The 23022-nt window shown below is 34.4% G+C and overlaps 2 protein-coding genes and 2 long non-coding RNA genes across 4 annotated transcripts; 1 reads left to right on the top strand and 3 right to left on the bottom strand.

Annotated features, from left to right (window-relative positions):
- Window positions 1-5515: 5515 nt before the first annotated feature.
- LOC139864803 (S-adenosylmethionine synthase 3-like) lies at window positions 5516-6914 on the top strand. The gene has a single exon (XM_071853375.1). The coding sequence runs from the start codon at window positions 5520-5522 to the stop codon at window positions 6690-6692; it is 1173 nt and encodes a 390-aa protein (XP_071709476.1). The 5' UTR covers window positions 5516-5519; the 3' UTR covers window positions 6693-6914.
- A 694-nt stretch (window positions 6915-7608) lies between these two features.
- On the bottom strand, window positions 7609-10380 carry LOC139864796 (uncharacterized). Its single transcript, XR_011764493.1, has 3 exons — window positions 10254-10380; window positions 8242-8293; window positions 7609-7977 (listed from the first exon to the last, which is right to left on the bottom strand). It is a non-coding gene; the product is annotated as an uncharacterized lncRNA (long non-coding RNA).
- A 737-nt stretch (window positions 10381-11117) lies between these two features.
- On the bottom strand, window positions 11118-11475 carry LOC139886369 (uncharacterized). The gene is made up of 3 exons (XR_011772411.1): window positions 11401-11475; window positions 11275-11325; window positions 11118-11171 (listed from the first exon to the last, which is right to left on the bottom strand). It is a non-coding gene; the product is annotated as an uncharacterized lncRNA (long non-coding RNA).
- Window positions 11476-15855: 4380 nt separating this feature from the next.
- On the bottom strand, window positions 15856-22282 carry LOC139864787 (transcription factor-like protein DPB). The gene is made up of 9 exons (XM_071853360.1): window positions 21861-22282; window positions 21424-21503; window positions 18818-18861; window positions 18210-18269; window positions 17386-17532; window positions 17173-17241; window positions 16968-17066; window positions 16410-16480; window positions 15856-16287 (listed from the first exon to the last, which is right to left on the bottom strand). Exons 1-9 carry the CDS (start codon window positions 22097-22099, stop codon window positions 16068-16070), a joined length of 1029 nt encoding a protein of 342 aa, XP_071709461.1. The 5' UTR covers window positions 22100-22282; the 3' UTR covers window positions 15856-16067.
- Between the last annotated feature and the right edge of the window lie 740 nt (window positions 22283-23022).

Genomic DNA, 23022 nt, shown 5'->3' with positions numbered 1-23022 from the left:
GTAGCAGACATCACTTAACAAGCACATCACTTAACAAGCAGAACAAAATGACAATTTATTCATAATTAACAGTTCTTACTTTTGATCTGGAACTGAAACTGTATTATCTTAAAATATGAGGACTACAATAACAGAAGAAAGGCATCTTAGTCACTTTTATAAAACTACTTTGGATGGCTAAATGGATATTTCAAAATATATTATTTAACATTTTAATTCTAAAAAACAAACTTCCTAGCACAATGAGCAAATTAAACTTCTTATATTGCTCTCTTCTATAGAATTAATGCCATCTTTTAATATAGTGCAAATTAGATGGTATTTATCAAACACGATAACTTAAAATGTGGTTGTTCATTATAATCATAACACTTTTTTGCCTAACCTGAAGTCCATGTCATGATACTTAAATTTAGTAAGTACTCCGTATCAATTATTTAGAGACAAATAACACCATAAAATATACTAGCAGAAATTCTTACCTGCTCCAAATCATTAGCTACAGCAGGGAACTCATTCAATATGTATTTCACAACATCAATAGAATCGTTTTTATTCAAATCAACTTCATCGTCAGACGTTTGATACTCCGAATCTGATCCCGAAACCTTAACTTTACCATCTCGATTTGATCTCCGGCGACTTTTGACTTGGAATCTGCAATTTCCATGACTTCAATCTGAATCGATGAATCACGAAGTACAAACAAGTGATAATGAATCCAGATCTATGCTCATTTCATCCTGAGATTCCTCGATTTGTGAAGTTTTCGAATGAAACATGAACTCGAGATCAAACTCTTCAAATTTGTTGATGTAAATCGAAATTGACGATGAATGTAGTTTAGGATTAGTGTTAAGATCATGAATGTAACTTCAATTTGTTGTTGGAATCATCTTTTGAAAGTATGAATTTTGATAAATGACGATGATGAACGTGATAGTGATAGTGTATGAATGGAGTCTTTTATTTTCATTTCATTTATTACAGTGAAAAAAGCTATGGAAAAAATAAATTATAAAAATGACCAAAATACCCTTTCGCGTTTTTTAATATAAAATTAGGATTTTTAAAATGTGAGGCCCATATTCACTTATCTAGTTTGTACCCCATTTAGTGCTTATTCATGAATTGGTCCGCTATATATATATATATATATATATATATATATATATATATATATATATATATATATATATATATATATATATATATATATATATATATATTTCTTATTATAAAACAGTGGCAATTCTAGAATCAAATTTTAAAGAAATCATATACAATTTTACAAAAAAAATTATACTAATTTCAAAAATTAGAGAGATCATATTTTTAAATTTAGTTGTGTCCTACACAATTTGAGTGATACTTTGTATGAAAAATTTTCAAGCTAGTGGGAACTCCAACATTAACAATGTAGATTTGCTATTGTCTAAAACAATATATATAATTTAATTAATGACAATAACTAAAAACTTTGTTTTGGTTTGCGAGTTGTTCGAACTCGACCTCATTTATTAAATGATCTTCAAGGAAAGTTCAAGTCTGAATTTAAGCTCGTTTAAGTTCAGTTTGAATCAAACTTTTAATAAATTAAAAATAAGTAGCTTACGAGTAGCTGCATAAAGTCCCAAGGTATGAAAACCCAAAAGAAGTTGAAAATGGGAAGGTTTTGCAGCGTGGATATTCCGACGCTGCTTTCTACATGTTTGTGTTTGGAAAATTAAGATTTCTAACCGTTAACTAATTCTCTTCTTTATCTTTTTTGTTTCTTTGTATTTTTGATGTTTAATCGTTTAATCTTTTTTTTTTCTCTCTGCAGGTTCCATGTCAATTCATGTAGCAGTGGCATGATGACAAGATGAAGAAGAAGAAGGCTATGGGTAAGGGTTAAGTTTGCCCCAAAAATAAAATAAATTGGTTAGTATTAACAATGTTAGGCCCAAATTTAATAATATTCATTTAGCCGAATTGCATATGTATTTTATTTTATTTTATTTTATTTATTTATTTATTTTTTTTTTTTTTTTGTAATAATGAAAACGTTTTTGAGTTATAAATGTTAAGTATTTTACTACTATCATTAATTATTATTATTTTCTATTATTATTATATTATAATTATATATTATATATTAATTAATAATAGGATTAAAAATAAATAAAATAATTAAAATAGACACTCAACAACACTTTCACCTTTTCTCAACACAAGTCAATTTCAATATTTCTAATGGACACTTAGAGAACAAATTCACATTTTTTCTACATAGTAAATTTCAATGTCTCTACGAGGATTCTCAATATGGATGTGAATGTATTGTCAATCTCATGCCAATTTTATGCCAATCTCATGCACCCATTAGGAGTGTTTAGCCAATCTTTGCCAATTTTATGCTAGTCTTCCATTTAGCCAATTTTAAGCATTTTCCATCACTAACACTTTGCATAAATTTGTTGTACATGTTGCATTCAAAGTTATACAATGTATTTATTAATTAGTTAAATAAGTGTGTAATGGTTGAGAGTAAAATGTGATGGGTTAGTGATGAGAAAGAAATGAGAAGTAAATGGTGATGTGTCGCTGATGTGGCAGTGTATTAATCTGAAGAAGGGCGTCATGGTTAGGAATGCTCTAATACATACTGAAAATGAGCACTTTTTTTTTAGCAAAGAAACAAAAACTATATAAATAAAACTAATCTCCAAAAAAGAGACTAGAAAACAATGATACAAAGGATCGATCAGGAAAGAGGCTTAGACACTAAACAAACTCTAACTAAAACAAAGACCGAGACGCTAACTAAAGCCGAGCTTTTACGTGGACAAGACAACACAAAAGAATACAACCACGACCAATGTAGCTAAAACTAACCAAACAACGCACAAACAATAAAGACCTAATCAAGTACCACTGTTTGAAATGTTGATGCCATCTTCCGCATTCGCCTTAAACGAAAAAGTAGACTCGATCCCAATCTCATCCGAGTTCAAACCTCCATTTCTAAATTCGTCAAAGAAGCCGACACCAACGAACTTCTCTCCCGCCTCCGCTCCAATACGCTTCCCTATAACACTTTGAAAAGTATTGTCAACTTTTAACCTCCCTTGAGCCGCCCCTTTGATCTCGTCCCCGTCACTCGAATCATGCAAACAAAGCGCCCCGTCCTTTACATTCTTTTTCTTTTCTTTACCTTTCCTCTTACCTGCACCCTTCGTATCACCATTCTTCTTCGTGTAAAATCGGAATTTATTAGCATACACATGCCAACCCCTGCAATGCCCTTTACAATTCTTATCCGCACAAATGCAATACTTTCGACCCACACTATTACCTGTAGCGACTTTGGCCAAATTATCAAGGAGTTCACAATTAACTTCATCACCCGCAACCGGTGACAAAACATCCACAAGTCGTCTTTTTTTTTTTTTTTATGAAGGGCCCGACTTATGATTAAGAACGATAGTAAGCTAGTAAGATAACATATGATTATGAACACATAACGACATGTCGTGCTCTTATGATTAAGAACGATAGTAAGCTAGTAAGATAACATATGATTATGAACGCTAGTAACCAGGGCTGGTCTAGAGATTTTAATGGCCCTGAACGATTTGAAAAAAAGGGCCCTTAGGCCATAACGAATATTGTAAACTATTTAAAAAAAACTCCTTCGATTTTACTAGAATGCTAGTGGACTTTAATTTCTTTTATTTCTGGGGCCTTGATTGTTGTTTTTGGGTCTATTGTGCTTTGTTTTCGCTGCTTCATTTTAGTTTTCCTAGTTCTCATACTTCTCAGATCTCCGATTATTTCTGTATATATAAAAAAATTGAGCCCCAGAAAACTATAGGCCCTGAGCGATCGATCACTTTACTTCTCCTCCGGGCCTCCCTGCTAGTAACATAACATATGATTTTGAATGATACTAACATAACATATGATAGATCTTAAATTTTCGTCGGTGGAAAGAAAAGTGGGACCCATGAGAGGAGTGGGGCTGGGTTGGCAATTGGGTCCACCTGCGTGTACAACTTGTGTCGGCACTCAGTGAGTCGCAACTCGCCCATTCCCTGTTCAACCATCCGCACCTATAAATATCCCACACTTTTCGATCACCCAACTCGCCATCTCTCTCTATTTCTCCAAATACTCCGCATCTCATCTCATATAACCAGGTAAATTTTCAACTACAGTACTATCTTGCTTATGCTTTTATGTATGCGAGTTGATTTAAGACCAGATTTAACTTTAATTTTGATAACGTAAACATTTTAATTGTATAAATAGTTGTAAGCTTTATTAGGATTCTATTCTAATGTTCCACATGTGTTAATTTCACTGATTAACCACTTGTATGTAATGTAAATTGTATTTAATCTATACCTGACTACATTTGGGATAAAGTAAATCAAGCAATGTCCATTATTCGTTTAGTTGCACTTTCAGTTAATTTAGTAACCTACAGAACCATCTAAGATGCTAGTAGATTGTGTATACCCAACTCCACGAATGTGGGGTATGGGGAGATGAGTTCTAAATTTAAAAGGAAGTCGTTTCTCTACACGTGGACAGATAAAAACATATCTCCCTCTCTTCTAGGGTAGGGTAGAGAGATTGATTATAGGACCTCTGGCCAATATATATATATATATATATATATATATATATATATATATATATATATATATATATATATATATATATTTTTTTTTTTTTTTGAAAGGTAAAACTCACACACCCTTAAGATCATCTTTATCCCTGAAGGGCTTGATGAGCGTGTTGCTGGGTGGGAGTGGTGTGCTTGATGAGCGTGTTGCTAGACTGCTGTGTAATGGGGTGGAGTGTTAAGTGGTGTGTTAAAATCTGATTGGAAGTTGGGTGAAAAGGGGGATAAAAACTAATTAAAAAATGAGGAAAAATGCAGCACATGAGCTAGTTTGTCCGTGCTCACTTGATTCACACCACCAACACATGAGCCAACACGCCCCATTACCATGTGTTCGGTGGCGTGTTGGCCCAACACATGGTGCAACACGCTTCCGTTAAATTCGGTCTAATACTAACACGAATATACACCACGAAATGTCCTAAGCATGACTCGAACCCTCAACCTCAAGGTTGTGAAGGTGACCTCGATACCGCTAAGCAATTGGCTCTTTGTAATGGTTTTGTAGATTATATATTAGCATCAGACTATCTTATAATGGTTTTGTAGATTATATATTAGCATGTCTGAATTATAAATTTTCTTATATTAGAGTATAGATCTCACTCCCTATGTCATTGAGGTTTGTAATAATTTTTGTAAGAATCTAAACTCATGAAATGATCATTCCTTTCATGATGCTGTAAACTATCCATTCATATGCTATTTTGAAGTTTTTGGTAACTAACATAATTACAAAGATGCCAATTAAATTGCTATAATAAACATCTTTATGCATTAGTTATAGTACTTAGTGTAAAAACTAAATTTTTTTTGCCCATTTTATTACGTGCAGTACATTTGAGATATGGAAACCTTCCTATTTACATCCGAATCCGTAAACGAGGGACACCCAGACAAACTCTGTGACCAAGTCTCAGACGCCATCCTTGATGCGTGCCTAGAACAAGACCCCGAAAGCAAAGTTGCTTGTGAAACATGCACCAAAACCAACATGGTCATGGTTTTCGGCGAGATCACTACTAAAGCAACCGTCGACTATGAAAAAATTGTGCGCGACACTTGCAGAAACATCGGGTTCACATCTGCTGACGTCGGACTCGATGCTGACACGTGCAACGTTCTTGTCAACATCGAGCAACAAAGCCCAGATATTGCTCAAGGTGTTCATGGTCACTTAACCAAAAAACCTGAAGAAATCGGTGCAGGTGATCAAGGTCACATGTTTGGTTATGCAACCGACGAAACCCCCGAGCTTATGCCGTTAACACACGTTCTCGCAACCAAGCTAGGTGCTAAGCTAACCGAAGTTAGAAAAAACAAGACGTGCGCGTGGTTAAGACCCGATGGTAAGACCCAAGTGACCGTCGAGTACCACAACGATAACGGCGCGATGGTCCCAATCCGGGTCCACACCGTTCTTATTTCAACCCAACATGATGAGACCGTGACTAACGATCAGATAGCAGCCGATCTTAAGGAACATGTGATCAAACCAGTTATCCCAGAACAATATCTTGATGAGAACACCATCTTCCATTTGAACCCGTCGGGTCGGTTTGTTATTGGTGGGCCCCATGGAGACGCGGGTCTAACAGGTAGAAAGATTATCATTGATACTTACGGTGGGTGGGGTGCTCACGGTGGTGGTGCGTTTTCAGGGAAGGACCCAACTAAAGTGGACCGAAGTGGGGCCTACATTGTTAGGCAAGCGGCTAAAAGTATAGTAGCGTCTGGGTTAGCCCGCAGGTGCATTGTTCAGGTTTCTTATGCTATAGGTGTTGCTGAGCCGTTGTCTGTGTTTGTTGACACGTATAAAACAGGAACGATCCCGGATAGAGATATTCTTGTTCTGATTAAAGAAAACTTTGACTTTAGGCCAGGAATGATGGCTATTAATCTTGACCTTAAAAGGGGTGGGAACTTTAGGTATCAGAAAACGGCTGCATACGGTCATTTTGGGCGGGAAGATCCCGATTTCACCTGGGAGACTCCCAAAGTTCTAAAGCCGAACGCTTGAATATAGCCGGTTTACTGAAGTGATGGATTTTGTTACCCAAATGGGTTAAAAATGGGTAGGAATTATTCAAAGTTCTTTATTGTTTTGATTATTTATGTGTGTTTACAATACTTTTGTGTTTGTTTGTGGTTATTATGAAGCATTTAGGATTGTATGATTAGTTTTGTACAATCAACAGTGAATGCCATATTCATATTTAATGTAATCTTCAACTAAGCTTAAATACAAGATTTATATAGTTGGTTCTTAACTTCCTCTTCTGTTTTTTAGAAGGGATTTGTTGATTCAATGCTAACAGTCACACAATCAATCATGTATTGCAAATGGTCATACATTTTAAATGCACATTTTGATGATGGTAAGAAATAATGAATATGTAGTATGTAGTATACTTCATAATTGTTAAATTTAATTACTGATGTTCACTTCCTAACCTGTAACATCACTAAAAAGAGTCCACAGAAAACAATGAAGAATAACAAATATCAAAATGTATATAATGAGAACGAATCGTTAAGAGATGCAATCGTCGGCAACATATAGATTCGTAGTGGCTTACATCACTGGCTCATAGTCTAGTTTCAAGGGTGACCCATATCCTAAATGATGATGGCTTGTTGAATGGGGTGGACTCTGGATTAAGTTTGGAGTGTTTTTCATCACTTAGTTTAAATTTGTAAATGTGATGATTAGCTGATTAACTGACCGGAAACATAACTATAATAGATATTAAACAGTTAATATTTAGTTAGGAAGACGTTATTGGGTCAAAATATAACCAGTCTACCACATATTCATATTCGCTAAACTAGTCTACCACAGTGTTAAGTGCTGAGCGGATCGAAAGCTTTTATTTATAGGTGTCTTAATGTTTTCAATCTGCATATAAAACCGGGTTTTAGTCGTAACATATAAACGAACAGTTCACAAACACTACCCGTAAAAATCCTAACTGCATGTGGAACAAGATGGATTTATGAATGTAAACTCTACTGCATGATCATTTAATCGTGGATCTTCGCACATCATGTGTTTATTGTCACCTATCTAATCATGAACATCTGATAATCCAGATATAAGTCATGAAGTCGTCTCAATTCTCAAGTTATTTTAAGACCCCATCCTAAAGAAGAAACAAAAAAACTTGTGCTACCTTAAATGGTATATACAGTTGACGAGCTGGATCATGATCTATCGACCCGAAGAACATTATTGGCTATGCTTCCCCTGTAAACCACTTCTTTCATGGGATCAATCATCCATTTTCATCAACAATAAACTTGATCTGCAAAATATCAATATGCCTAATTTTCAGTAACTTTACAGCATGGAAAATGATTCTTACGAGTAGAATGTATGCCTAACAAAAAAAATTGTGACACATGATAAAATCAAGCGTAAAGATAAGAAAAGAGAAGATGTCCAAGACGCGTCATATAATGAAAGATTACATATACTTATATACACCTGTTTAGGCATATGTATACACCGTTATAGAAAAACACACACGCAATGTATAAGTTGATCGAAGATGCACAGACTTTCATACCTCATAAATCCCAGGATATAGCCACAACATAGACCTCCAGAGCTTAGTATTCCTGGTGAAAACATTATAAATGATAAAATAATTCGTCATGAAAAAGTAATCATGAAAATAATAAAATAAACATTATGAGAATATCAATTCCCCGACTGGGGCCTGATATAGACACCCTTTTCGAATTATTTACAAGTAAAGGTTTTTAAAATGGTAAAACGCACACAACAATTACAACCAAAACAGATTGCGTCGAGGGTGAGATCACGTCAACTAGATGTAACCCAAAGAAAGAAAGCCTTTCGGTTACTATTTCTGAGTTCATTACATTTCTCATCGTGATTGACTTAGGAGGATAAATTAAGTGATACTCAAAGAGTACTCTACACAAATTTCATACATAATAGCTTCTCTCCTCCAAATTTGTCAAACTTAACCTAAGGATGTTTAGAGACAAAATGTATTTCAATTAATCAAAAGATATACGAATTGTGTTCACTTGTGATTATTTCTATTGATTGTGCCAATTTCGACTTGAGCACATTTAATTAAGCCGTCATGAACACTCATACCTTTGATATATGAATCTCGGTTAGAGTGGTTGAGATGAGTTTGGTGTTGGTGCTCAACTTCTCCAAGTGAGTTAATCGTTGAAAAATAATGAGAGAGTTGTGTGTATTAAATGCCCTTCAAATGAGCCAAAAGCCCGGTATTTATAGGTGTACAAGTGACGGTTATTAGATAACTGCACTAGCCATAACTGCGTTATCACCGAATCTTCTAGAAAACAACACTTATGGCTTTATTACTTGAACCCACGATCTGCTCCACGATTGCTCACGCAGAGCGATATTTCCGGACACGTAGTGGACTCTCTCCTTTGATAAGGGAATAAACCGCTATGCACGCCATAGCGTGGCGTATGACAAAAGTCAGAGCACATCTCCTTAAGTACTGTTCCTTGTAATATGTGTTGCATGAAACGACATTCAAAATCATATGTTCTACATTTTTTAAAGTCAAAGCATCACGTGATGTGTTTGTAACAAGACGTACGTCATTATCTATCAAAATAGCTTCTTTTGTTCTTTCAAAAAGTCATTTAACTTGAAATTGTGGGAGTACTAACAAGCAACTTAGGACTTTGAAAAGGTTGACCTGACACATACTGCTTCAATTATAGTCTGAAGCCCAGGCTTGCAAATAAGTGTGGGAATATAAGGCTTACATAGCCAGTATTTGCAATTGTTACTTTTCAAGTTGAAGTCAACGAACAAGATTGTTTAAAGTTTAAACTATCCCCCCTAGCTCTGACCATTATTATCTGAATAGAGAACACTGTGTTCCAATAGTCAATAATGAAGTTTTCGGTATTTCGCTGCCTACATTTCTAGGTTACAAAGATTAAATAAAAAGCTCCAACAAGAAGATGAAAAAACATCTAAAAAGGATTCTTTACTCAGAAGTTGGAAGTAAACGGACTCATTTCGTTTGTGATATCACGACTCGACATATCTCTATAAAGTGTAGGCAGGACCATAGAAAGACCAAGCTTCACATGGTCATACAATTAAAGGTGGCAGCCAATTTCGACCAAGTTACTTATGAAAGGTTTGATTTGCATATTGTGATATCTCTAACAGGTCAGACCGGTTAAGCTAAAGTTAACTAATAAGGAAATGGCATGAAAACTACCAGAAGCATATAGACCTCTTAAATCATCTTATTAAAGAAGCATAATAATTTTAGTAATAATCTGATCTTTAAAATCATATTTTGGATTGGTAGTAATTTAAATGTAAACAAAAGTGTTTCTGGATGACTAGACCAACCCATGTGACCAATTACCCAAGGGCCCATTTGTTTCACCTCTAATTATGAACCTCCTTACCAAAGCTGAGACTTAACCAACTCCAAGTTTCCTAAACTCGATTAGTGCTTAGGTAACGAAGACAAGAATGGAACTCAATGCTAATTTAATCAAAGACGAGCTTTCCGAAAATAGAAAGAAAGTTGGAAACCTCAATTCAACAGGGTCTGTGATATTTGAAGAAGGTTGTGGATCCAACTTTACTCCATGATGCCAACCGTTGAAGCTACCTGCCACCTCTACAGTCTCACCATCTCCCCAGTACTCCAATTGAACCTAGGAAAGTGGAAGCTTCCGTTTAACCGCAAATGTCATCAAAACACACACACACACACACACACACACACACACACACAAACTCTACCATTCATAAAGGACTAACTGTGACAAACTCATAGAGTTATACGGACCATCCATCTTATCACTCATTTAATGAGTGCATAGTAGACAGGATCAGCTTGGATTATTGATATCGTCAGTATTTCTTAACTTTGCGTTCATTAACAATATATAACAAAACACTCAAAGAAGATGAAGAAGTACTTCATTTTGGGCTATATATGAAATCTGGCTTTATTACTAGTAAAACAGAAAAGCCAAAGGGGTTACCTGTTTTAATCCATAAAGGCTTTCTTCGGCTGCAAGCAACTCTGCATCTTTATCTAACACAAGCTTCTGTGCTTTGCTTATCTCTGTTTCAGCTATAGCTTGTAATTCAGACAAGGCTTGCTGAGGAGTATGACACGTTAACAAGCAATTATTATGTGATATAGTCGAACGTAGGGCCTAAAATGAAGCTAACATTTGTGAAACACATATTACATCATCGAAATAAGATGTCCAATACATGACACCCTTCAAGTACCAAGCTTTTAGCCACTAAAACATAAGGGCCATTGCTTGCAAGGAATGTTCTTATGATGATTGTTCGAAACCCTTTGCAAAACTTAATGACCTCATGTTATATTTTGATGAATATACTACAAAATGACAAGGTATAACGTTAGAGAACTACCTTGTTCTTCTCAATTTGTTCCTTCAACTGCGCCAATTCCAACTCCTTGTGATGCTAGGCACACAATAAAAAATTAAAAGATTAACAAATGCTACAAAGATCTAAAAACTACCTTGTGATGAATAATTATTGGATATGACTAGATGAAATATCATACCAGCATAACTTTGATGCGATTGATTTCAGCTTCATCCTCCTTTCTTCTAATCTATCTTACATAAAAGAAAGTATGAGAGAGGGGTTAGATTTACATACAAAATATACAACGAGTTACTGAAAAGACCTCAACTTTCACATCTTCATCAGTGATAGTGGATGTGGCACTTTCTAGTTGATCATCATCAGTGATATTCCTAAAAGGATGCAAATGATTATGCATCAATCATTCACCATTATAATTTGAATTTTAATTATTCATGATGTACATAAATAATGTAGCAGAAATGATAGCACGAACCTCAATTGAGAAGGTGAATTTACAAGCTGAGATGTCAAAATACCTCCATTTGCTGAATTCTCTGAATTAGATACACAAAGCTCTGTAAAATTATGTGATCCACTGTCTTCCTTACCATTTACTATGTCCATGTCATCATCTGAAAATCAATAAACATCAAAGGATCAATTCATCTTCAAATAAATTTATGAAATAGTTTGTAAGCAGGCACATTATTTTGATGGGCTCCAAAAGTCAAGAATAACTTTTTAGTATGACTTGCCATCAATTGCCTCCAGTTCTCCAGTCTGAATGAATCTTTCCACCTTTTCCTGCAATGATGCTTCGCTTACATCAGCTTTTGTATAATCCTCAAAAGTCTCTTCTATGACGGTATCTTCGCTTGACAATGATACTTCTTCAGCCAACTCACTTTCATTTTCTTCCAGACCTTTTAAGTATAAATGTTTCAGTACACAAAGTTTCGATTTTAACATGAAATGGGGCACAAAGATTAGAAAATAGATGAAAAGGGAAAAGTAAACGCTACCTATCGATTCATGTTCCCGCAATGATGATTTGGTTATTCCATCAACTATAATGTGGCTCTCTACATCAGAATTTGTATAATCATTAAAAGTGTCGGTACTTGAAGTCTCTTCTATGATGATATCTTTACTTGACGATAATACTTCTTCAGCCAACTCTTTTTCATCCTCATCCACACCTTTTAAGTATACACGTTTCAATAATATACGTTTTGATTTTCACTTGAAATGGCACAGAGGAGCGAAAATAAATGAAGAAAAAACATTAAATACCACCTGTCGATTCATCTTCTTTGTTTATAGCTTTAGACTCAGTCAAGCTCTCGTCTTCATAAAAATCAGTGACTTTGATCTCTTGTGAGGCTGCAAGAAGCTCTCCGATAAGTTTATATCCTCTCCTTCTCACAAGGTTAGCAAGATCTTGCCTATACAATAATGTAAAAACAAAATTGAATAATTCAAACAACGCTATTAGTAGCACCAGCCATTTCCAGTAGCATACAATTAGCAGTAGCCTAAATGATAGGATCATCTTGCAAATAGGACAGAATGCGGACATAATTGTATAACCCTTCCCTATATTAAATAAGTCATCCTCATAAAATCTCTCAATCAATCATCCGTTTTCCTTAAAAACAGGTCGTCTCTAAGGAAATCATCATTTGTCATTTGTGATCATAAGATTGGGGGAAACGCATTTGTATTATGATTAGTGCAGCTAAGCAGGATGGATGGTGACACAACATGAATCAGATCCAGAAACAGATCTGTTATTAACAGAAATAACTATCTTCTGGTGTCAATTATGTCTCATTGTCAAAGATAGTTATCCTACTGGATTAAAAAAAAAAAACTGCTTTCGTGAGAATATAGAATTTAATCATGTTGACCTGTTCATTCACAGCTATACTATGTTACACTTAAATAAGGCCTCAATTGCTAGTACATACCTCATTTAAAAGGTCGATACGTACAATAGAAACACTTCAATACATATATAATAGCAACTTTTTACGTTGGATACATACAACAGAATTTTGGGCAAGTTTGACACTTTTGCAGAACTTAATCCTTAATATTACTACATTGAATTTTAAATTTCTACGCAAGCCAAACATACACATACACATAAGGCCTCAATTGCTAGTACATATACATACCTCATTTAAAATGCTAATCAAGGTATTAAAACAAGCTCCCTTATAAGTAAAACAGTCAATCCAAAAACATGAATTCAAATTAACACAACACTAGTAATCAAACTAATATTATAAAAACATTAAAGGATTTTGTTAACGAGAGTCCTCCATAGGGCTGTCGTTAACGTGCATAAAATACTTGTAAATTTCAATAACGGCCTTACAAAAGTCAAAATGAACCGTCGTGTACAACTCATTGATGCACACTAACGACAGCCTAAAGGCTGTCGTTAGCAAAATCCAACATTAAAATGCAACAAATACTAAACCTGCCGTGCTGCGAAAGCTCCTTGAGAGAAGGAACGTGACCATCAGGAAGCCCAAACTCCGATACAAATTCGCGTAAATCGTTGCACAGATCTACATTGCTCTTTCCTTGTCTCCTTCGAGCAACACTAAATCCGAAAAAACTCAATATATATTACATAAATTATTTTATTTATTTATTTATTCTGTAAAGGCATCAATTAATAACATAATTAGCATAATCACAACAAATGCAATTATAATTCAAAAAAGAAAGTAGCAGATTAACCTAGTTTTATTCGGTGAGGAAGCAGAAACTACGGCGAGGCGAGTGCCGCCGTGAAGATGACGGAATTGACAACGGCGAGGTTGTGGAACGGCGGTGAAGAAGATGAATTTGTTAGAAGGAACAAAGAAGTGAGAGTGAGTGATGTGTGTTGTCGCCATTATCAGTTGAAATGGAGCATTGAGATGATAATGTTTCTCGATGTTTAATTGTAAGAAGAAACAGTGTGGTGTAATTTACTTTGCTGCCACCAGTCAACCACCGGTCAACGGGCACCACCGTTGAGCGGTCACCGCCGTAAGTAACGGTTTCTCAGGTTTCCGAAATCTCCCCACGCTTTCAACAGGCACCGTTAAATTTACTGGTAAAAGAATAGAATCTTAGATTGATATAGATATATTAGTATTTTATTAAACAAGTTTAACGGCAACATTATCTAAATATTGGTACTTTTTTTGATATACTTGTATCAAAAATATTCACACGATAGGGTAGATAAATAAATTTACCAGTCAAAGTGTTTTTTTTTTCTCCCTCTTGCTTCTGTTATCACCAGGGATGATAAATTCACTCTTGTATTTTAATATATACATATGTATATATATACATATGTATAGATGTATTTCAGATAGTAACGAATATATTCATCAATGATAAATTGTCATCCATATCTAATTCATAGGATATTTAAATCATCCATATTCATTATTCGTCAACTTACATCATCCATATTCATTATAAATAGATTGGATGATAGATATCCATGTATTGAAACTCCATTTTAATATGAATAAGGTACAAAACGAGTTGGCTAAAATACGTTTAAACCAATAAAATAAAAGTAGAGAATAAAGTTTAACTTTCAGTTAGCTGGTGTTGAGAGCTAAGACAGAGTTTTAACGTCGCGTTTATTGCTAGCTGATGAGTGTTGAACGTCGATCGTCAACGTTAAACAATGAATAACATCGGGTGAACATTACACTAATATTTAACATCGTGACAAGTAAATATTTTATATTCTTCGAAAGTCAAACCTGTAAATTTTTAATTTTAATACGAGAAATAATAGTCACATAAAATTTACACATTTATAACCGTCAATTCGATCCTTAGACGACGAGCTCATGTATCACAATGAGGGCAAATGCTCTCCTATTTTAAAAGATTGTCTCTAGGACGTCACTCGGCATGTGTCGGCTATGTGACATGTTGTGAATTAATCGTGTTATCCACATTGTATTTGATACAAACTAACTATTTCATCAATTATGTTATCCACATTTGCTGTATACACTTCATCGGATATTTTCTTTGTATGTTGTATTGTTGTGCGGGACTTCATCTTTTAGATGAAGTTTTCTCGTTGTTTTATAGAAGTTTCATAATTTTTTCGCCAAAAAAAACATACATGCATGCATAACAAATTTCTCGTTACCTGAACGCATTGTAAAATAGATTGTTAAAATCGTACATGAAACGTAATGTAATCTCTACAATTTTGTTGAAAGTGTGGGAAGTGTATAGGTTGAATGTTTCCATGAAATGTGTAAATTAATGAAGAAAGTTTATTTCTTGAAAGTTTGTGTAATCTCAGTAAAAAAAATAAAAATTGTCGTACAAAACGTTATCTTAAAATTCAAAATATGTCGGGAAATCTTGTCCGGATAAGAAACACGCAAGTCGCAAGCGTACCTTGTGACTTGCGTAACACCGAGTACACATGGTCAATCGCAAGTCACAAGGTCGGTCTGAATGATAGTAATCGGCCTTGACCAATAAATTCCAGGTCGCAAGGAAGGTTTGCGAGGTCATTTTGACAATTACGTTTATTTGAGGGTGTATGCTTATAGTTTGCTATGAAAATGAGTGCTTTGATTAATAAAACATATCCAAATCACTTCAAACATAAAGGAAGTCAAACTTGTCTGTTCCTGATCAAAAAGTTCAACTTGTTTGCTAACCATTTTGCTGTCAAAAGACTGATTACACCAACCAAAGCACACAAACCAATTAAATCTCATTCAAAACAAAAGGCTCTATACGTCCCTGATCTAAAAGTATAACACTTCTAATATTCAGTCACAACACAGAATTTAAAATTTAACCTAGATTATGAAAAAAAAAAAAAAAAAAAAAAAGGAAATACACTAGCTAGGCATTATACTCCACCATTACAAAAAGGAAATAAATATGCTTACACAATATATACAGACATAGCAGAAGAAACTGTAACGACTAAGGCTCATATTTAACACGTCCCTTAAGTATCCCAGGAAGTGGAGGTGACGGTGGAGGTCTGGTGGAACTTGGTGGCGGTGGCACAGTCGGTTGAGACTGAAACACGGCGGACATGCTGGGCCCCACACCTCCTTCACTACTACAACCGTTGTTCGATTCATCTCCCAACTTCATGGCCTTTAGGACATAATTGTCATCATGTAGCTCAAATGGTGTGCTGTAATTTGGAATAAAAAGTAAAAAACCAATCATCAATATGATATTAATAGAGTGTAATATTTAAAAAAAAAAAAAATAATAACAATTGAAAAAGGCAATCATAACAGAATATTAGCTAACCTGTTGAAGTCGAAATGAACAAGTTGCATATCTTCTGAGATCTCCACCTCAACAGTGGCATGAGGACGGGTCTAAAATCAATGCAAAATTAAAAAAAGTTAAATATTAATAACTCGACTTATGAAAGCTTAAAATGTTTTCTACTTGAGACATCCAATATATTCTATATAAATGAGCAATGGTTCGGGTTGAACTGCAAGTTCTTGTCTAAAGATTTATGACCATGATGCTCTAATATTTAAAAAACATAACGATTTAGAATATTTTATGCCTTTTAAATACACATTGAGTGACTTTCAACCCATTTAGCTAACTTCCTTTAGAAAATTCAACTCAGTACTTTTACTAATTCACCCATTAGAGAAGAACTATAACCCGAATCGACCCATTTGTCCCACACGTCTAAAACTGAGTTGAAATTACGACATCAAGTTATCATAAATGCAGAGTTATCGCAGTTGGGTGTGGTAATTAGAATCACATATTTACAATTCTGTTCAGTACATTTCTTAATAAGAGAAAAAAATAGTAACGTTTCTTACAAATCGACACTCGTACCTGGACCAGTATAAAAGGTAAAGCCACTCCCCCGCTTGGAACATTTCCCGAGCCATATAACTGCTCATTCCGTTTAACCAGGTTTTGAAGACCTACGTGCTTTATATAAGGAAAAAAAAACACATGAGGAAAATATGAATCGAAATTTCTCCAACTAACGTGGTATCAAAAAAAAAAAAAATTAAATAAATAAAAAAAATCTCACCTGATCTTCTAGTTCTCGTAAATAAGCTGCTTTCTTCTCAATTCTGTTCTTGAGAGCAACTCCCTCTCTCTGTCACATTTAAATATATATAGAAAATAATTAAAATACATTAAGTTTATAGATTCAGAAAGGGGAATAATGAACATAAGTTTTAAAATGACAACAAAATTAGACAAAAAATATATTCAAACGGATTTAAGAGGAGAGATGGACCTTGAGTTCTTCGATATCGTTCAAACTAGTACGTGGGAGACCTCGCCACTGTATTTCTTTTTTATCTTTAGAAATAATATCCATAGCCATTAGAACATTCAATGCATCGTATACTCGTCGCCGAATATTCTTCTCATCGTATTGTTTCTGATATGAGCATTAGATATAAGTTTCATATATAGAGACATAAATCACATTACTAATATCTACTCACTTCTATAAGTATTGTTATTAGCAAGTCACACCCAAATAATATATAAATCAAAAGTTCAAAACAAAGAAACAATATTTACCTATGTCCTCTAATGTTAATATTTTTTGTTGTATCTTGTAAAATTTTGTAATACTATCATAGAAGAAAACCAGCACCAAGTTTTCCTATTAATATTGGAAATCTACGTTAATTGAATTTTTTCATGTTAATTTTTTGTTTTATTTTCTTTCTAATTTTATATTGGTGTTATGATGCTTGGAAAAATAATAATAATAATAGTTTCAAAAGGTAAAAATATATCCCTTTTTGGTGGTGAAAAAACTTAGGATACTGCATATATAATCAAAAAGAAGTTAAGTACCCAGGAATGATAAAGTTGGGTACTTTTTGTGCCATTTACCCTTATTTTCATAATTATTAATTTAAACATCTCCGTTTTCGAAAGTTTTAAAGGAAAAAACTGCATATATGCCCATCATAATCTTTATAAAGAAAATTTGTGGCATGCACATATTTGACACAAATAGTCAAACCAACTAACATTACTATGATGTTTTAGTCAAATGTTGCAACTTTCTATAAATTCCATATTGGAAATTGTGACACAAACCTGGTCAGGAACTTCACCGTTGCCGGGATCTGCAAATTCAGCTACAAGTTCATCCGCAACCTGAAAAATCAGACTTTCCAATTCAGTTTTTTCTACACACTTCTTTCAAATATAATTACTAAATATCATACTTCTATAGAATAAAAAGCGGACATATTTATAATTTATAACATATAATATTTTTATAATATAGTTTTAAATAGAAAAGCAAAAGTTTGAACTCTAAACAACGATAACTTTGAAATACATATTACATGCCATAAGTTATAAAACAAATATATTCCTGATAATGGAGTATGGATATGACACACATTGTACTCATAGCAACTAACACATAGAAAAAAATACAAACTATAAAAAGAATGTTTAGCATTGAGAGTAGTACCCAAATTATCGAAAAAAGAATATTATAAGGGTGCGATTGGTTGGTGGGATTTGCATTTGAATCCCTTAGAATAAAAAACATGAACCGAACGAAAAAATAGGATTTCAGAAGGATTTCAAATCCCATGGAATTTTAAATCCTAGGATTATAAAACCCCCAATCAAACGCCACCTAAATATCTACAATCACGTGTTAAAGAACTGAAGGGGAAAAAAGCTCTGACCTCATTATAAGTGGTTCTTCCCTTGCTTTCGACTTTCTCACAAACTGAGTCACAAAACCAAAAAATCTAACATTAGCCTACATTAAAGATGGAAATCGGTGACCGCATGTTGGGTAACAGGTCAAAACGAGTAATTTTTGGTACGGGTTGGGCCAACCTGCAGAAACTTTCATCTTTCTATACTGAAATTTATAATTGCTTAATTATTGTGTTAAAATATAATTACAAAATAAAGTAAGAGAATAGTAATTAAACTTTTTCAATAATAAAATACTGTAGTAGGTTAATGCGATTTAAATACGTTTGGATGATCATCAACCTGTTTGACCCAGTCAGCAGGTTTCCATTTTAAAAAACTAAAATTACTCTAATATTTACCGATCAGATCCACTGAGGGAGGAAAACATAACCCAAATCACCCGTTTCTCAATAAACGTAACGTCCTAAAAACTGGACAGATGCGCCGCATCTATACAGATGCGCCGCCAGAATAGTGTTGTTAAGTTGAGGGACTGAAAGTGTAAATATGTTAAAATCATATTTCGGCCCCAAAATCTGTTCGGTGAGATCATTTGGTTCTAAAACATTACAGAAGTTGCTCTCATCTTTAGAGAGATAAGTTAGTGAGATGAAGTGCAAGAAATTGAAGAAAATCTGTTAAGGGTTAGGGTTTGATGATGAACAAAACCCCAATTTATTGTTTGTGGGTTTTATTAGTTGTCATTAAAGCGCATGTAAGAACTACTTGTGACTACAATCTTGATTTTGGCTAGTTAATATAATGAAGATGAACATGAGTTCGTCTTAGTTGTAATTTGGTGTCAAGGGAATGTTGGTTTAGAACTTCCTAGTTGCATGAGTTTGGTTAAAATTGTGAATAAGTCTAGAAATCTTTAGATGTACAAATTGATAATTTTGGTTAAAATTAACAAAATGTGTTTGGATATGTTGTAAATGTAACAGCTAGACTTTGAAAGGAGTAATTGGTAAAATTATGAATTAAGAGTCTAGTAAACTTGCATGCTAGACTTGTTGGTTTTTGATAAGTTAATGAAGTGATAATAAAGTTTGTAAGAACACTTGTAAGTGTTAAAGCCTAGCCAAAGTCTTGTGGGTATTGGGAAAATGGGGATTTAACCCTGAGTATAGTTGGTCTTGATAGACCAAGTATGGATAGATTGTGATATATGTATGATTGTATGATGATTAGGTGATTGTGCTCAAGAACGGTTGTGTTGAATTCTTGCTTAGAAGTACTTGTTGAATTGCTTGCTTGGAATTGAGAATGTGTGCATATTATTTGATGAAATTGATATTGATGTGCAAATGTATGTTTACGATATTGGATATGTTATAAGAGCTTGCTTCACATTAGGAACGCAACAAGTGTTATTATGAAATTAAAAATTTGTATGGAGAGACTTGCTTCACGTTGGGAACGCATCAAGTGGAACTTGCTTCATGTTGGGAACGCAGCAAGGACCTAAGTTAGCACCAAGTGTGCAGTTGTGATTGATTGTATGATGTTAATGGGACTTGCTTCACATTGGGAACGCATCAATGACCCAAGTTAGTACCTAAAGTGAATTTGTGAATGGTTAAGTGTGGTATGAATTTGTAATTGGTTGAGTGTTGGATGCAATTTGACTATCCATATGAATTTTGTTGGCTAATATGCATTATATTGTATTCACCAGTGTTGTAAAAAATCCGATTACTCGCCGATTAATTCCCGATTAATCATTTTTAGGAGTAATCCGTTCCGATTTCCATAAATCCGTTTAATTAAACGGTCAACGTCAATTAATGGATCAAAATCGAATTTGGTAATCAAAGTCGGTCAAAGTAAAAAATGGTTAACATTTTAACATGAATTCAAACTAGAATTTTATAGTTTTGAAGCAAAATGAACAATTTTAGACTACTATGTTAAAAATTATCTTTATAGTTATGGTTTTTTTCTAAAGTTACACATATAATTTTTAAAATTTAATATTTAAATGTATAAAGTACAATCCGATTAATCTTCGATTAATCCCCGAATTGCCGATTAATCCTTCCAAAGTCCCGACCGATTAATCCCCGAATAGCGAATTTTGCAACCTTGGTATTCACTAAGTGAAAGCTTACCCGTTGTTGTTAATCCTTTTTAGAGGTGTTTGCAAATAATGAGGAAGGTAAGCTAGATGATAGTTTGCTTTGTATGGAGTTGCTAGAGTTGGAGGACTTGTGCCACAGAGGCTTGGCTTGCTAGTTGGCTTTTGTACTTTGGAATGTCTAGCAATAACCCGAGGACTCATGCTATCGATATGTTGGTCTTTCGAGTCAAAGATGTGTGTAACGGGTCGAAATTACCACTTTTGTATTTGGGTCCTTATTTTGATATTAGTATCATTGTTAATGTGAAAACTGTAGTTAAAACAGGTTGTGTTTGAGTAGATAAATACTAGTGTCAAAATGAGTTGGTTTGAAATGGGTCATAATGTGCTATGCTAAAAAAATGGTTGTCATTTTTTTCGAGTGTTGGTTGCGGGTCGTTTCAATAAATGGGTTGAACTTGCCACATCTAGCCCAAATAGAAAATTAGAAACGAACAAAGAACAAACCTTTCATGCTAAACTGACGGAGTCCTCTGCCACCTTTATCTCCTCCAGTTACACGTTGAGCTCGTTTTTTCTTCTTGTTACTGTTTAAGGCCACACATCAGTAATTCAGTATCATCCCATAATAGACTATCAACTGAATAAAACTATATGTCACTGTGGCTCATTACCATCATCATAGTAACAATCATTAAAAAAAAAAAAAAAAAAAAAAAAACAAATTTTAGCTTCAAAACAATATATTCAATATTGCATAACAAAATTCCAGTTCTTAAAAGATTGACATATATTCTATTATACAGTATTTGATGCAAAATAGGTATCAATTTTCCCACCAAATTCAAGAACTTTTAGTCAACTTAAAAGTCAACTTATATTAGGTTAGGTTTTCATAATTAAAGTAGGTACAGAATCAGAGTTGACCAAATAAAAAGTCGCACCCGGCAGCCCCTTGAGATCCAGCATCATCATTCAACCTCAATAATGTATTATCACTTGCCGGTGAGCTCACAATCGCCAACTCACTCCGGGTGGACGGCGACCCGGCACTACCGCTTGTCGAAACGGATTGACCCGAACCCGCTGTACCCCATGACCGGGTCGACCCGGCTCCTCTAGAAACACCTGAAAACGGATTTGTATTCGCAACCACATTCTCTGAATTACCATTTGATCCCATCGTTACTTTATAAACCCAGTTAAAGTCATCAAAAAGTTACGATTTTGAAAGATACCCAGATGGAATTAAACCGAATTAGATCTGAATTTGGAAGGGCGAACTTAAGGGTTTATAGATGAAAACCGAAAAATTGGGTATCAATAGGATACAAAGATTGAAACTTTTATGGGAATCCAAATTGGGTTTTTGTTTTGAGAAGGGTAAAAAGGAAAGTGAGTGAAATTGCAGAGTTTGATGGTGGAATGTGTAACGTGTTGATCAGAAGGTGTATTTGTGTGTTTAAAGTAAGATGAGAGGCGTTGGCTCAAGAGGTGGAAATTGAGGAAGGAGGGAAATCCAATAAGGGTTTGTATAATTTCTTTATTTATTTATTCAATTAAATCTAGATTTCTTTATTTATTTATTCAATTAAATCTAAATTATTTAATTTTTACTCAAAAAATTACTGAATGTGAATAAGAGACATTTATTTATACTTTTATGATTAAAATTGGACAAGCTATTGCTTGTATGAAACACGAAAAAGAATAGAAACGTGGTTATTAATTCTAATGCGGAGTCGGTTGATAATGGGTTTACGCTTAGGGATGAAGAGATGTCGGTCAGGTCGTTCAATGATGGTAATGAGCTCGCGATTCGGGAAGGAGAAGATCCTGGAGTGTCCGACAATAATGGTACCAGTGGCGATGGTGCAGGAGTGAATCGAAACATTGGCTTTTTTGAGGTCCTTAAGGAGGAAGGTTGGCTACCCCCTTCTGTGCCGGGTATTAGGATTGGTAGCGCTTCGACTAAGGTTTCGTCTTATGCGATTGAAAATCGGTCGAAGAATTAATTTGTTCGGTTGAAGGTTGACGGGGTGATTGTTAAGCTAATCACAAAGACGCGGAAGGTTAAAGCGGCTGTCGGGTAGATGTGACCGGTTT

Source organism: Rutidosis leptorrhynchoides, chromosome 1 (genome assembly GCF_046630445.1).
Source record: "Rutidosis leptorrhynchoides isolate AG116_Rl617_1_P2 chromosome 1, CSIRO_AGI_Rlap_v1, whole genome shotgun sequence".
Lineage (NCBI taxonomy): Eukaryota > Viridiplantae > Streptophyta > Magnoliopsida > Asterales > Asteraceae > Rutidosis > Rutidosis leptorrhynchoides.
The sequence above is the reverse complement of the archived record's forward strand: the minus strand, read 5'-3'. Positions and strand labels throughout refer to the sequence as shown.

Coding starts and splice junctions, on each gene's coding strand:
- LOC139864803 (XM_071853375.1), top strand. CDS start 5,520: ATGGAAACCTTCCTATTTACATCCGAATCCGTAAACGAGGGACACCCA.
- LOC139864787 (XM_071853360.1), bottom strand. CDS start 22,099: ATGGGATCAAATGGTAATTCAGAGAATGTGGTTGCGAATACAAATCCG. Junction 18,270..18,817: donor GAAGAACCACTTATAATGAG/GTCAGAGCTTTT, acceptor CTGATTTTTCAG/GTTGCGGATGAACTTGTAGC. Junction 16,288..16,409: donor GTTCATTTCGACTTCAACAG/GTTAGCTAATAT, acceptor TCCAAATTACAG/CACACCATTTGAGCTACATG.